The sequence below is a fragment of the Rhea americana genome, unplaced genomic scaffold (genome assembly GCF_003343005.1).
Source record: "Rhea americana isolate MKP2758 unplaced genomic scaffold, rheAme1 scaffold_251, whole genome shotgun sequence".
NCBI lineage: Eukaryota > Metazoa > Chordata > Aves > Rheiformes > Rheidae > Rhea > Rhea americana.
In genome coordinates this window covers 1,016,242-1,031,117 of record NW_028186370.1, presented here as the reverse complement: position 1 = coordinate 1,031,117, position 14,876 = coordinate 1,016,242, and the positions used below count along the sequence as shown (strand labels likewise).

The 14,876-nt window shown below is 45.0% G+C and overlaps 1 protein-coding gene across 1 annotated transcript; it reads right to left on the bottom strand.

Annotated features, from left to right (window-relative positions):
- Nucleotides 1-11,760, bottom strand: ROPN1L (rhophilin associated tail protein 1 like). The gene is made up of 5 exons (XM_085307071.1): nucleotides 11,615-11,760; nucleotides 9,536-9,659; nucleotides 9,191-9,352; nucleotides 5,339-5,514; nucleotides 1-100 (listed from the first exon to the last, which is right to left on the bottom strand). Exons 1-5 carry the CDS (start codon nucleotides 11,743-11,745, stop codon nucleotides 10-12), a joined length of 684 nt encoding a protein of 227 aa, XP_085163197.1. The 5' UTR covers nucleotides 11,746-11,760; the 3' UTR covers nucleotides 1-9.
- Nucleotides 11,761-14,876: the final 3,116 nt, after the last annotated feature.

The following is a 14,876-nucleotide window of genomic DNA, read 5'->3' as shown; positions in this document are numbered from 1 at the left end:
TCTTTTCCCTCACGTGGTACTGAACGGTAGCTTTGATAAAGACAGTGTTGAAGGCTGAGTCAGAAAGTTTCTGAGCTGCACCATGCCATCTTGCTGGTCACTGGAAAGGAATAAATCAAATGTTTTAGAACAGCACTTTAATATTGTAAAGTCTAGTGTGCTGGTAAGACACAAACATTGAACAAATGGGCAGCATCAAGTCTTTCCCAAATGAGCATACATAGTCCTCGCAGAAGAGAGAGATGATAGAGCAAGTATTTGATTTTTTACTACCTTTTAAACTATCCYCACATAATGCTTCTATCAGAAGGTCAGAATTGAAATGACCTGCTGGAATACAAATATAGTCTAAAGCTGAAGTAGAAGATAAAAAAAGAATAAAGGCATAGATGCAGTATTGCCCTTGTTCTAACATAAAAATTTATGCTGAGTACTTTGAAGCAAGTCCTAACCACTTCTCCTTCTTCCATTTAGGAATATGTATCTGAATAAAGGAGGCATAGGTCCAAATGCATACCAAATGCAACTGCATTACAGGAAAGATCTTACTAAATGTTACATGAGTGGGAAAAAAAAATTCCTGAGACACTAAAGTGGTAACTTTGATGGAATTGTTGAGATGGTTTCTCTTCCTGAGCAGCTTCAGTCCTGTCTTGCTGAACAGTCTACCTCAGTAATAGAATATCCTGCAGTGACAATTTTGGCAAAATTAATTACGCAATATATAAAGATATAAGTACTTCCTTTAAATTTAAGAAGTTTTATTAAACTACCACTAAGAAACTCCAGCTACACAGCTAGTCTTTTCTGTTCTGCCTGCTCAGTCGAGCTGCTGTTTGGTTTTATGTAAAGACCTAAATGGTCTGGGATCTGAGGTTTAATAGACAGGAAAGAGAGAGGCATCTGGGAAAAAGAGTTATTTTAAAAGGCATCTATTTTAACTGAAGTTACTGAATTTAACTGAAAACTATAGAGTTTCTCCTCCAGCCTAGTAGCATTTAATTCCTGGTAAAGCCCTTTCCTTTTTTTTTGCCATAAACCTTTGTTGCTGAATCACAGAATGGTTGAGGTTGGAAGGGACCTCTGGGGATCATCTAGTCCAAACCCCCCTCCCCCCTGATCAAGCAGGGTCACCCAGAGCATGTTAGACAGGATAACATCTAGGTGGGTTTTGAATATCTCCAGAGAAGGAGACTCCACAACCTCTCTGGGCAACCTGGTCCARTGCCCTGTCACTCTCACAGGGAAGAAATTTGCCCCTCACATTCAGGCAGAACTTCCTGTGGTTCAGTTTCTGCCCCTTGCCTCTTGCCCTGTCACACGGGACAACTGAAAAGAGTTTGTCCCCGTCCCCTTGACATCCTCTCTTAAAGGTATTTGTAGACATTGATAAGATCCCTCCTGAGCCTTCTTCAGGCAAAACAGGCCCAGCTCTGTCAGCTGTTTCTCACAGGGCAGATGCTCCAGCCTTCTGATCATCTTTGTAGCCCTATGCTGGACTCTCTCCAGTAGCTCCATGTCTCTCTTGCACTGGGGAGCCCAGGACTGGATGCAGTACTCCAGATATGGCTTCACCAGGGCTGAGTAGAGGGGCAGGATCACCTCCCTCCACCTGCTGGCAACACTCTTCCTAACGCACCCCAGGAGACCATTGGCCTTCCTGGCCACAAGAGCACATTGCTGGCTCATAGTCAGCTTATTCACCAGGACTCCCAGGTACTTCTCCACAGTGCTGCTTTCCTGCAGCTCCAGCAGCTCAGCTCCCAGCCTATACTGGTGCATGGGGTTATTCCTCCCTAGGTGTAGGACCCTGCACTTGCCCTTGTTGAACCTCAGAAGGTTCCTCTCTGTGCATCTCTCCAGCCTGTCCAGGTCTCTTCCTCTTCCACATTCTGTGGATTTTCTTCTTCTGTCTAAATTTGGCCAAGAGCTCCTTGCTCACTCATGCAGGTCTCCTGTCCCTTTTGCTGCACTTCTTACTCATAGGGATACACCGCTCTTGAGCTTGGAGGAAGTGATGCTTGAATACCAGCTAGCTCTCCTGSCCCCCCCCTTCCTTCTAGGGCCTTAACCCATGAGATTCCACCAATTAGGTCTCTGAAGATGCCAAAGTCCGCTCTCCTGAAGACCAGGGTTGCAATCCTGCTTGTTGCGCTTACTTCTTTCCTGCAGGATCCTGAACTCCACCATCTCATGGTCACTGCAGCCAAGGCTGCCCTCAACTGTCACATCTCTAACCAGTCCTCCTCTTTTGGTAAGGACAAGATCCAGCAGAACACTCTTCCTCGTAGGCTCCTCCACCATTTGTGACAAGACGTTTTCATCGATGCGTTGCAGGAGCCTCCTGGACTGCTTGTGCCTTGCTGTGTAGTCCCTACAGCAGATGTCAGGGTGGCTGAAGTGCCCCATGAGAATCAGGGCTTGTGAACCTGAGGCTACTTCCAGCTGTCTATAGAAGGCTTCATCAACTTTCTCTTCATTTTAAAAGATAAGAAGTGAGTTATTTTTTCAGAGAATTGCTCCACTTCTCAAGGAAAGCATGAAGTTACAGACTGCCTGCTGCAACATTTTTAAACCGAGTTAGGCTATACATCAAGGATGATCAATTTACTACTCTTGCCAGTGGTAGATAAATTTGGAATAGGAGCTCTATGTTTCTGTGCCCTTCGGGCTTTTTCCTTGACTGCAGCAGGTGAAAGGAAATCTCACTGTGGTCTCACATCCCCCAGACTGTTACCAATTCTGAAATCTCTGTACTTTTGTACTACCAAGTACACTTCAGTTCCTGAAACCTTGTGAGAGTTTCAGACATGAATCTGCATTTACTGTCCTGTAGCTAGTGGCGTCCCCCAGGGCTCAGTACTGGGTCCCATCCTGTTCAACTTCTTCATCTATGACCTGGATGAGGGGACAGAGTGCCTCCTCAGCAAGTTTGCTGATGATCCCAAGCTGGGAGGAGTGGCTGAGACACCTGAGGGCTGTGGTGCCATTCAGAGAGACCTGGACAGGCTGGAGAGATGCGCAGAGAGGAACCTCCTGAGGTTCAACAAGGGCAAGTGCAGAGTCCTGCACCTACGGAGGAATAACCCCATGCACCAGCACAGGCTGAGGGCTGACCTTGTGGAGAGCAGCTCTGCAGAGAAGGACCTGGGAGTGCTGGTGGATGACAAGTTGAGCATGAGCCAGCAATGTGCCCTTGTAGCCAAGAAAGCCAATGGTCTCCTGGGGTGCATTAGGAAGAGTGTTTCCAGCAGGTGGAGGGAGGTGATCCTGACCCTCTCCTCAGCCCTGGGGAGGCCTCATCTGGAGTACTGCATCCAGTTTTGGGATCCCCAGTGCAAGAGAAACATGGAGCTACTGGAGAGAGTCCAGCGTAGGGCTACAAAGATGATCAGAGGGCTGGAGCACCTGCCCTGTGAGGAACGGCTGCAAGAGCTGGGCCTCTTTTGCCTGAGGAAGAGAAGGCTGAGGAGGGATCTTATCAATGTCTACAAATACCTTTAAGAGAGGGTGTCAAGGGGACGGGGACGAACTCTTTTCAATTGCCTCCTGTCCTGTCACATGGGACAATGGGCAGAAATTGAAGCACAGGAAGTTCCGCCTGAACACGAGGAGGAATTTCTTCCCTGTGAGAGTGGCACAGCCCTGGCCCACATTGCCCAGAGAGGTTGTGCAGTCTCCTTCTCTGGAGATATTCAAGGCCTTCCCAGATGCAACCCTGTCTAACATGTCTAACCCATGTCTAACATGTCTAACCCTCCCTAGAGCATGGGAGGGTTGAGCAGGGAGGTTGGACTAGATGATCCCCAGAGGTCCCTTCCAACCTTACTGATTCTACAATTGTATGATTGGAGAGGAAGTGGGAGGCAAATGAGACTAACAAAAAGATGAAATACTTTTTTTCTGAAATGAGGGTTATATTAATAATAAAGAAGAGCTATTATGAAAAGAATTATTAAAAATTGGTACCCTGGTATCTGTAATCACAAAAAGATCATCCAGTTCATTTGGTCCCTCTGCATTTATGAATTCCCATGTGCACGCAGCTAAGACAGAGAGACTAATTCCAGATAGATAGTAGGAAACAGTAGTAGGAAACTGGATAAATTAGTGGCAGTTTCACTGAAAGCCGGGTTGAACACATGATCAGTCTTATACAGCTGTGTCTAGCAGGAATATATGCAATTTCATGAATGTATCCTTGCCTCCATCTGTTTAAAAGTTAGAGATTTTGCCACCAACTCATGTGGGCACAAGAATTCAAATAACTAATCTGGGTGCAATGGAGATGAGCTTTTCAGCTGTAGCATTTAGCATGAATTAAGCCTAGTTAGCGTAGGTGTTTACATAAGCCAAAACATTTTATCTTACTTTTTGCTATAGTATTAGACAAAATATGATCAACAACCTGTTTGAAACAGACTAGTTTTGGTGTGCTCAAGAAAACAGATAGCTTAACTATGCAAATAACCTGCTGATCATCAAGAAGTGCAAATGTTTAAAAGAGTCCAGAACCACAAATGGTGAGTACCAACAATGATGAAAGCAAATCAGAAAATGGCATTGCATTTTGAATAGACTGATCATGTACAAGGTATTTTCTACCCAAACCTGTAAGAAGGACACTTAAGAATACTGGGCGTAACCAGAGTACACAAACACACACACACACACACAAAAAAAAAAAAAAAACAGGGAAACCTCATGACTGTATTAGCATTCAGAGCCATCTTAATGTCCAATCCCACTTATGCCACCTGCCCCATAAAGTATTGTGTGCTATTTAGCAACTAGACCTTTGATACGACACTAATAAATAATTACTTTGTCTTGATATATGAGACATGTCATTCAGAGTTTCATCATATCTTGATAAACTGCACTACACGAAGTCAAGAGGCTGCCTCTTTATTACAAAGAAAGCTAAAGATGACACAACAGCACCTGAAAGATCTGAACAACACAGCTGGCCTTGATAGCCACACCTTGATAGGAGAACTGCTGAGCAGTGAGTTTTCACTTAACCTGCAATCTACATATCTCCTGCTGTCAAGAACTGCACCAGTTCATGGCATGTTGAAAAGACTAATACCACTCTATAAAGCCAGCAAAAAGAACAAACTGGAAATATACTTAACCTCCCCAAATCAGTACGAATTACACCAAGAAAGGAAGAACAGTGCAGGTCAGATGACCTGTAGCCTTTGTCCTTCATACCCACTAAAGGCCAAGACAACTTCAAGAGGGACAACATACCATAGGTAATACTACAGAACTTCAAGAATCTTAGAATTTAGTAATCTACATATTAAAATTTCATGTTTAAATTTTTACTTACGCTTGTTTTTTAATGGCGAGGAGGAAAGCTTCAGTTTTCTCCTCTGGTATATCTCCATCTATACCGGCCAAATATGAGTAAAGGAATGAGAAGGTTTCAAATGCAATGCGAGCTGGTCCTCCATCTGGGTCAGTTGTTAAAATTTCACAGGCATATTTCATGGAACTCAGTAAGGACTGTAAGGATTCCAATCAAGAAATGAGAAGAACAGTATCAGAGCCATGAACGTGCTTTATATACCATGACAAAATACAGCCCGTAAGCTACTGAAAATGAGTGCAAGTGAAATTAAGGTTAGGTTCTATCATTATGTAGCTTTCTACACCAAATTAATCTCCAGGCGCAGGTCTAGGGATGGAAACAGTAATGAAGTTCTAGTAGAAATGAGAGGTTTTTTTTAAAAAAAAAAAAAAGATTCAGAAGAATCCTACAATACTTAAAGATTGCAAGGGCTAGTCTAAGCCCTATCTCTGATACAGCTGAATTGCACGCCATATTGCTCAAGGCCTGGTATATCTATTGCTGGTATAATTGGTATGATACTGTTTGATTTTTACGAATGCTGATATTCATTAGCTTTCTTCCTTGCAATTATGTTATCATTTTAACAGGTAGTAGAAAAAGCACTATGGCAGTAGTTGGGGTCAGGGGTAGCTGGAATTGAGAAATGGATTGTTTAAACAGAAAAAAACACAATGATTGCATTGCCAATGCAATCCCACATTTAGAGCTTCCAGATACTAAAGCATCCTTGAAACAATATTTAACATATATTTTTGTCTCACTAGTCCTTTTCCCTCCCACTGTAGAAGTCATGAAAAATGTTATCTCGTATTCATAAGAACATCAGTTTAGTGCAAGACTTAGAATCTCTCATTCTATTGTAAAATGCTCTTGTAACTTTATTAATGTCATTAAAAGAAAACATAGATTTAGTAATATTAACTGCTTCTATGAAAATTTAATCAGCTACATAATCAATTAATAATTGATGTTTTCATTTCTCCCTCCAGCTCTTCTCCAGAGACATTTACATTGATGCTATAAGCATCACTCCTTTATCATCCTCATCATGACAGCACAGTTAACAGACACAGCCAACAGACACAGATTGCTGACCTGATCTGTCATCTAAAGAGGCTTGCAGGAGGCTCAGATCTGGAATGTTGTGGAGAGACTGCCGAGGCTTGTCTGTTCCTCTGACCAGGTGGGCACCAATGAATACTGTCAAGGGCAACTTGGGAAATATCAAACTTAAATACAGAGCTCTGGGGTCAGCTGTCAGTGGCATGGGGGCCCAAATGGTTTTCTCTGGGTTGCCTCTCTGAAGTGCCTGTACACAAATGCAGGCAGCACAGSGAATTAGAGATCTGTGCGCAGTCACAGGGTTATGAACTCATTGCAGTTACGGAGAGGTGGTGCGCCAGCTCGCCTGGCTGGAATGCTGCCATGGGTGGCTACAGGCTCTTCAGGCAGGACAGGTGATGAGGAGAAGTTGCCCTTTGTGTGCGAGAGCAGCTGGGATGCATGGAGCTCAGCCTACGGGTGGGCGATGGTCTGACTAAAGGCTTATGGGTAAGGATTAAGGGGCAAACTAGCACGGCTGACACAGTTGTGGGCTTTTGCTACAGGCCACTCGATCAAGAAGTAGTAGTAAATGAAGGTCCGGGACTTCAACCACCCTGATATCTGCTGGAGGGACAACACAGCAAGGCACAAGCAATCCAAGAGGTTCCTGAAGAGTACTGATGACAATTTCCTGAGACAGGTGATAGAGACGCCAACGAGGAGAGGTGCTCTGCTGGATCTCACACTTAGAAACAAGGAAGGGCTGGTTGGTGGGTACAAACATTGGCTGCAGTGACCATTAAATGGAGGAGTTCAGGATCCTGTGAGGAAGAAGCAGGGCAAAAAGCAGGATCACAGTCCTGCACTTCAACAGACCAGACTTTGGCCTGTTCAGGTACACGCTTGGAAGAATCTCACAGGGTAGGGCCCTAGAGGGAAGAGGAGTCTGAGAAAGCTGGTTGATATTCAAGGATCACCTCCTCCAAGCTCAAGAACAGCCCATCCCAATGAGCAGAAAGCTGAGCAAAGTGGGCAGGAGACCTGCAAGTATGAACAAGGAGTTCCTGGTAAAACTCAAAGAAGGAAGTGTACAGAAGGTGGAAGCAGAGACAGGTCACCTGGGAGGAAAATATGTATGCTGCCCACATATGCAGGGATGGAGCTAGAAAAGCCAAACATCACCTGTAGTTTAATCTGGTGAGAGATATCAAGGACAACAAGAAGTGCTTCTATAAATACATCAGTAAAAGGAAGACTAGAAGTGTGGGCTTGCTACTGAATTGGTGACAAAGGACACAGAAAAGRCTGAGATACTGAATGCCTTTTTTGCCTTACTATTTACTATTAAGACCAGCTTTCAGAACTCCCAGGCCAGAGCCCAAGGAGAAAGTCTGGAGAAAGGAAGTCCACAGGTCCTGATGGAATGTACCCGAAAGTGCTCAGGAAGCTGGCAGATGTCATTGCAAGGCCACTCTCCATCATCTTTGAAAGATCACAGCAAACAGTGGAGGTGCCTAAAGACTGGAAGAAAGCCAGTGTCACTCCAGTCTTCCAAAAAGGCAAGGAGGAGGACCCAGGGAACTATAGGCCAATCAGACTCACCTTGATCCTTTGTAAGATGATGGAGCAGCTAATCGTAGATACCATTTCCAGGCACAGGAAGGACAAGAAGGTGATTGGGAGTAGTCAGGCATGGATTCACAAAGGGGAAATCCTGCTTAAGAAACCTGAGAACCTTCTGTGATGGAGTGACTGACTGGAGAGATGAGGGGAGAGCAGTGGATGTTGTCTACCTTGAATTCAGTAAGGCTTTTGACATAACATCCTTACAGGCAGGCTGATGAAGCACCTGAAAGTCCTGGTGGACAAGTTGACCAGGAGCCAGCAATGCGCCCTTGCCTCCAAGAACATCCTCGGGTGCATTAGGCATAACATTGCCAGCAAGTCGAGGGAAGTGACCCTCCCCTCTATTCAGCCCTGGTGAGGCCMCATCTAGAGTAGTGTCCAATTTTGGGCTCCTCAGCACAAGAGAGACATGGCACTCCTGGAGAAAGAGTCCAGCAAAGGGCTACTAAGATGATTAAGAAATTGGAACATCTCTCCTACGAGGAAAGGCTGAGAGAGCCGGGACTCTTAAGGCCAGATAACAGAAGGCTCAGAGAGATCTTATCAGTACCTGAAGTGAGGGTGTAAAGAGGATGGGACCAAGCTGTTTTCAGTGGTGTCCAGTGACAGGATGAGCAGCAAAAGGTACAGAGTGAAACACAAARCTCCTTATCTTAATATAAGAAATAACTTTTTTGCATGTGAGAGTAATTAAGCACTGAAACAAATCACCTAGGGAGATTCTGGAGTCTCCACTGCTGGAGATGCTCAAAAGCCATCTAGACACAGTCCGGGGCAACCTGCTCTAGGCRACCTGGCTCARGCAGCTTAAGGAAGGTGACCCTTCCAACCTCAACTATTCTGCTATTCTGTGATCATATTTTCCACAATCCCAGCTCCTTGTGGACATTCTTGCCACTCTACTGCCACAGCAGTACGGACATCAAAATCCTCCTTTCCAGTTGTKCTTTCCTGACTAAAGCTGACTGAGAGCACAAGCAAGCATGCAGGCTACTCTGCCAGTTGTTGCTTGCAGATACAAAATACATACATAAAATGCAGACACAAAAGCACCACTATACTATCTAACCCCAGAGTCCCTTCACATTAATTATTCTGTGGTCTACTGAATATATAATCATTTACTTCTGTTTATGAAGGCTGCTGTTGTGAACGTACCCCACCAAGCACACTACACCCAAGAGCCAGAATTTTCATCCATTCCACCTCTTCASTGAAGTTGTCCAATTGTAGAATAGCTTTCAGTTGTTCCTCTGGCAAGCACAAGTGTTTCCATTTTTCTTTGAGCTCTGCAACATTCACCAAGGCTTTTGGAGCAAGCTTTAAACAAAATCATAGGACCACATTCAGAATTCTGAGAGCCAGAATGAAGCTAATAATACAGTCCCTCTCCAAAATACACCAAATACTCAACAGACAACCTCTAGGACCCAATTATGTTTTTTGTCTAACACACTAGCATTCCTAAATGGCATTATGTATTTGATAAAGGCTGTTTTGTACCTGTTTGTGCAAGATTTTAAGGAGTCCTAGGGTCAAACCGGTGTCTGTTTTTTGTGTTGCCACAGGCATTTCAATCCTCTCCTTTACAGGAAGGGGCTYGCCTTTTGACAATGCTGAGAAGTAACTAAGTAAATGGAAACAGTAACACATTTCAGTGCCAATGATGATTACAAGCTACACAGAAGTATAAGCTCTTACAATTTTATAAATGAATCTATGTGCTCCTCAATAGAAGCAGCAGCATTCAGCAAGATGTCTAATGCTAGAATTCCTACCCTGCCCCATGCCCAGAGTCCATGCTTCTTCTGGAAGCCGCAATCTTTAAATTTTACCTACTCCTTTCTGTGATACTCCAATAATTCTTAAGGTATTTAATTTGTATCGTGCACAATGTATTAAATCTTTTTTGTCAAAGGCAAGTGATTTATTAACAGAGCATGCTTGGAAAGGCAAAGTGCAAACTTTTTCCAGGAGACTAACTAGCACCTTAAGGCCGACTGTTTTAACATTCTACCCACGGCCTACCTTCTGTCCACTGTAAAATAAAATTCAACAAACACAGCAGAACTGGAATTGGATGCACATCCATTTTAATTGTAAGGCTGCCACGGCCTTGAGAGAGCTATCTCTGGATCTCTACCATTTCTGTCATAGCTAGTTAATAATCTAAAATGTGCAAGAAAAACTTAGTTTTCATTCTGTCAGTGGGAGGTCTGACTTAAACATTTTGGCTATCTTCCTCCCTCWTCTGCCTAGGTCACTCAAACCCACTTCTAGGCAATCTCATACTGTGCAAGTACTTGCAAAGATGCATGGCATACAGCACTGCAGACTGAACTAGCTTAAGTATATAAAAAGAAATACATTATATGTATGCATCTGTAACACCTGGGCTACTTTTCAGCCTGACCAGTTTCCTGGTCTGATTACTCACATRGCTAAACACTACAGCATGTGACAAAACCAAGCTGCTTAATCAACACTAGCATGGCAAGTGAAACCACAGCCATCTTCTGATTTATTCAGTTCCCAAATCTAGGCCTGATCCTACTTCAGATACTCTTACATAAGAACATATTTCAAAGAAGAGGAGTGTACAATGAGCAATAGTCACTGACCAATCTGCTAAGACAGCACTAGAAAGCTGCATCTCATCAGGCCTAAGAAACCTGGAAGCAGCTGATCCTGACTACTTGGTTTAGCAAGTACTCCACACTCTCCTCAAACCAGGAAGCTCATCCATCACACACCACATGYATCATATTCCTAAAAGCAACACACAATTTAAAAAAGTTCCCATTGTTCTTCAACTCCACAGCTGCAGTGATTCAGCTGTGCTTGTTTTTTTCTTAACTGGACTAGCAAGTGCTAACAACTCAAAACAAGATTAGTTATCAGCTTGCCAATCTCCCCTCTGCCCACCTATACACATTTTTCATTCCACCATTCCCCAATTGAGCATATCTTCACAACTACTGCTCTTGGCCACACAAACTGCAGAACTAGAAAAACTGAGCACAAGCAGTTGAGGTAAAAATAAATACACACAAAGAGAAACAGAGCATCTTAAAGCAACTACATCATCTATTGAGAGATCTTTTTTTTCTATGATGTGGACTATCATCTAAAAGTCACAACTTTTCAGGCTCTTTTCTTATTTTGTTAATGTTTAAGGAGATTGTTCCAGGAAACAAACACACAAAACCCTAAGCAAGCTTAGGAATTAGAAAATTACCTCACCTCATTTCCTTTAAATTCTGGTAAGTCTTACATGAGAAAAAAAACTTCAGTCTTCAAGACAGAGCTGTTAACCCCCAAAAAGGAGGGGGAAAAAGGCAATTTTCTGCATGGAACTTAAACTGTTCCACAGATACGCCAGATCTAAACTGCACTGATAAAGTAAATCAAACACATTGTTTTTAACTTGCTGACAGGCTACAGTCAYGCACAGAAGCATGTGCGTGATATACAAATTGGTTAAACATCTATGTCAATTCAGTTGCATAACAGTCAGAAGCAGCGAGATTTTTTTGTGTACGTGTACATACTGCTACATCACTACGAGAATGCTATACTTACCCAGCTGCCCACTGCAAAAYATCATGAGGTTGAGTCCTAATAGCAGCTTTGGTAAACTGCTTCAAAATATCTGGTAGCTCTGGGGGTATTTTGATTTGCTGAGCACAAAACATGGTCTCTGGAAGAGGCATGGTCCTTTCAAGTTTGGCTGCAAGAACCTGAAAGAACTAATAATAAAACAGCAATTGATAGATGGAGAATGCAAATGAAACTAGAGGTGTTTGGGGGTAGGCTTGTACCAAAACTCTCTAGGATCCTTCCATATTCAGTTATTGGGGCTAGCAGGCACTTTACTAACCTCAGAAGGACAAACAGACAAGCACTGAAAGTATCTAAGAACCTTCAACTTGATGAGAACACCAGGCAAAACACTTAACTGAAAATTGGACTCCAACTGTAGCTCCGTATAAGGTGAACTACCCTGGTTTTAACCCCAGATTAATCTCCAAACGCTAGTCAGAGATTTTCTGGGTAGGAAGAAGACAGATTAAAACCAACTCCTTTTACATGTAAGGCAATACACCCTAATAACAAAACCATAGTAATGTAACACTTCAACAGCTATCTTTACATAATTTTAATGGATTTTTCTCTCAAACTTTTTATAATATATCTGTTTATAGAAATCACAGTTCAGCCAAATCACACTAGCAAACATGGAAGCTAGCTATGCTGACAACTAACCATTGCAAGTCAAGGAAAAACTTGTCATTTTTGTATTGAAACTTAAGTATGCAGCTTAGCAAATTTCTGCCATGTCCACACATTTTTAAAAATACTGTAGCAGAATGTTACCAATTTGCACTCTGGGCAGACTTTACAACAGGAAACTACAATGATGACCAAAATACTCACATATGCTGCAATTAGGCATTGTACTTTGCTCACGAAGCGCTACAGATAAATTCGACTCATTCAGAACATCACGTATTTGTTGCAAGGAATCCTAYTCCCCGAGGTCCAAAAGAAGGGACATTAAAGGTTACTGTCTGCCCCTTATCCCATTACACCATGAGTGCACTTATGGGAGATCAAAGCACACTCCTCGTTTTGAGGACAAACTAGAACTTAAGTTTCTTCAGTGACAGCAGTGGAAAACATGTCAGCCATTTGCAGGAGGGAAGGGCAGCAAGAGTATCAAGAGAGGAATCAATATTAGCAGCATCATTTATCCCTTTTGGTGAGAAAAGGGTGCGTATTTGTTGTGTTTCACACAAAGGAAAAATAGTACCTGGCAGGTGAATTTTTTCCCACCCTATCGTGATTCTTCCTTTACCAAACAGCGACAGAGGAATGGAATCGCTGTCATCAAAGCCTGCTTCCAGGATCAAGTCACACTTAAAACCTCATTGCTGGAGTAATGCCAGCACGGTAGTGTTTTCTCCAAAYCTCTCGCAAATCGGTTTCACAGACAGACTGCAGAGCTTGTATTTAATTACCACATTTGTCACATGCTTTTGAAGTACGCAGCTTTCGCCAGAGGACTGACAGGTGTTGGGGGCCCAGCGCCCACGGGAGRACAGCGGGCAGCGCCGACCCCGGACCCGCCGGCACGTTGGGCGCAGCCGCCTTCCCACAGACCCGCGAYGCACCCGCGCGGGCGGCGCCGCCTGCGGCGGCCGCTGCCATAGCAACACGCGGCCGTTACGCGCCCCACCCTGCCCCCCAGGCCCCCCGGGCGCCCCTCACCTCGGCCTGCGCCGCCGCCGTCTCCCGCGCCGCCGCTGTCTCCTGGCAACGCGGCGGCGCTTCTTACGGGCGGGGGCGCCCCAGCAGGGCTGGAACCGTCCTAAGGACGTCCCGGGCAGGGCAAGCAGAGAGCAGGTCGCTCGCCGCGGTCCTCCAGGACCTACTGGCCATGCAGGCGACCCACTGACAGCACCAACTCGGACTCTCTGGGGTAGCCACGCTGTGGCAAGGCACGTCCCGGCCTCGATTCTGCCATTCCTCCTTTCCAGGCTCGGGGGGCACTTTAACAAGCCTTGTCTATGCTGCAAAGTACACATGGGACAAGTCGTTCTCTGAAGTTGTAACTTTACATAGCTGCTGCTTCAAATGACTGCCCGGCTCCTCAGGGCGCACAGAGGAACCATCTTGGCAGGAGTCAGGCTCCACAGTTCTGAAAGTTTGGGACAGAAATACCCCTTACCCATCCCAACTATGCCTATAGCCAAGCAGGTGCTCTTTGCCACCTCGCAGAGCAGAGCTGCATCTGGCTGATTCAGCGTGGCTGCAGACTACCAAGGAGCCAAAGCTACCCATTTCAGAGCCCTCCCCAGAGGACTTGGAGACCTTTGTTCTTACTCCTGCRGCTGAAACCAGCAACAGAGACCACCTGAATCACAGAATCACAAAATGGGTGAGGTTGGAAGGGACCTCTGGGGATCATCTAGTCCAACCCCCCTGCTCAAGTAGGGTCACCTAGAGCATGTTAGACAGGGTTGCATCCAGGCAGACTTTGAGTATCTCCAGAGAAGGAGACTCCACAACCTCTCTGGGCAACCTGGTCCAGCGCTTTGTCACAGGGAAGAAAATTCCCCCTCACATTCAGGAGGAACTTCCTGTGCTTCAATTTCTTCGCATTACCTCTTGTCCTGTCACAAGGACAGGAAGAGTTTGTGTCTGTCCCCTTGGCACCCTACCTTCAGGTACTTAGACACATTGATAAGATTCCCCCTCAATCTTCTCTTCCTCAGGCAAAAGAGGCCCAGCTCTTGCAGCCGTTCCTCACAGGGCAGGTGCTCCAGCCCTCTGATCATCTTTGTAGCCCTACGCTGGACTCTCTCCAGTAGCTCCATGTTTCTCTTGCACTGGGGATCCCAGAACTGGATGCAGTACTCAAGATGAGGCCTCCCCAGGGCTGAGGAGAGGGTCAGGATCACCTCCCTCCACCTGCTGGAAACACTCTTCCTAATGCACCCCAGGAGACCATTGGCTTTCTTGGCTACAAGGGCACATTGCTGGCTCATGCTCAACTTGTCATCCACCAGCACTCCCAGGTCCTTCTCTGCAGAGCTGCTCTCCACAAGGTCAGCCCTCAGCCTGTGCTGGTGCATGGGGTTATTCCTCCGTAGGTGCAGGACTCTGCACTTGCCCTTGTTGAACCTCAKGAGGTTCCTCTCTGCGCATCTCTCCAGCCTGTCCAGGTCTCTCTGAATGGCACCACAGCCCTCAGGTGTCTCAGCCACTCCTCCCAGCTTGGGATCATCAGCAAACTTGCTGAGGAGGCACTCCATCCCCTCATCCAGGTCATAGATTAAGT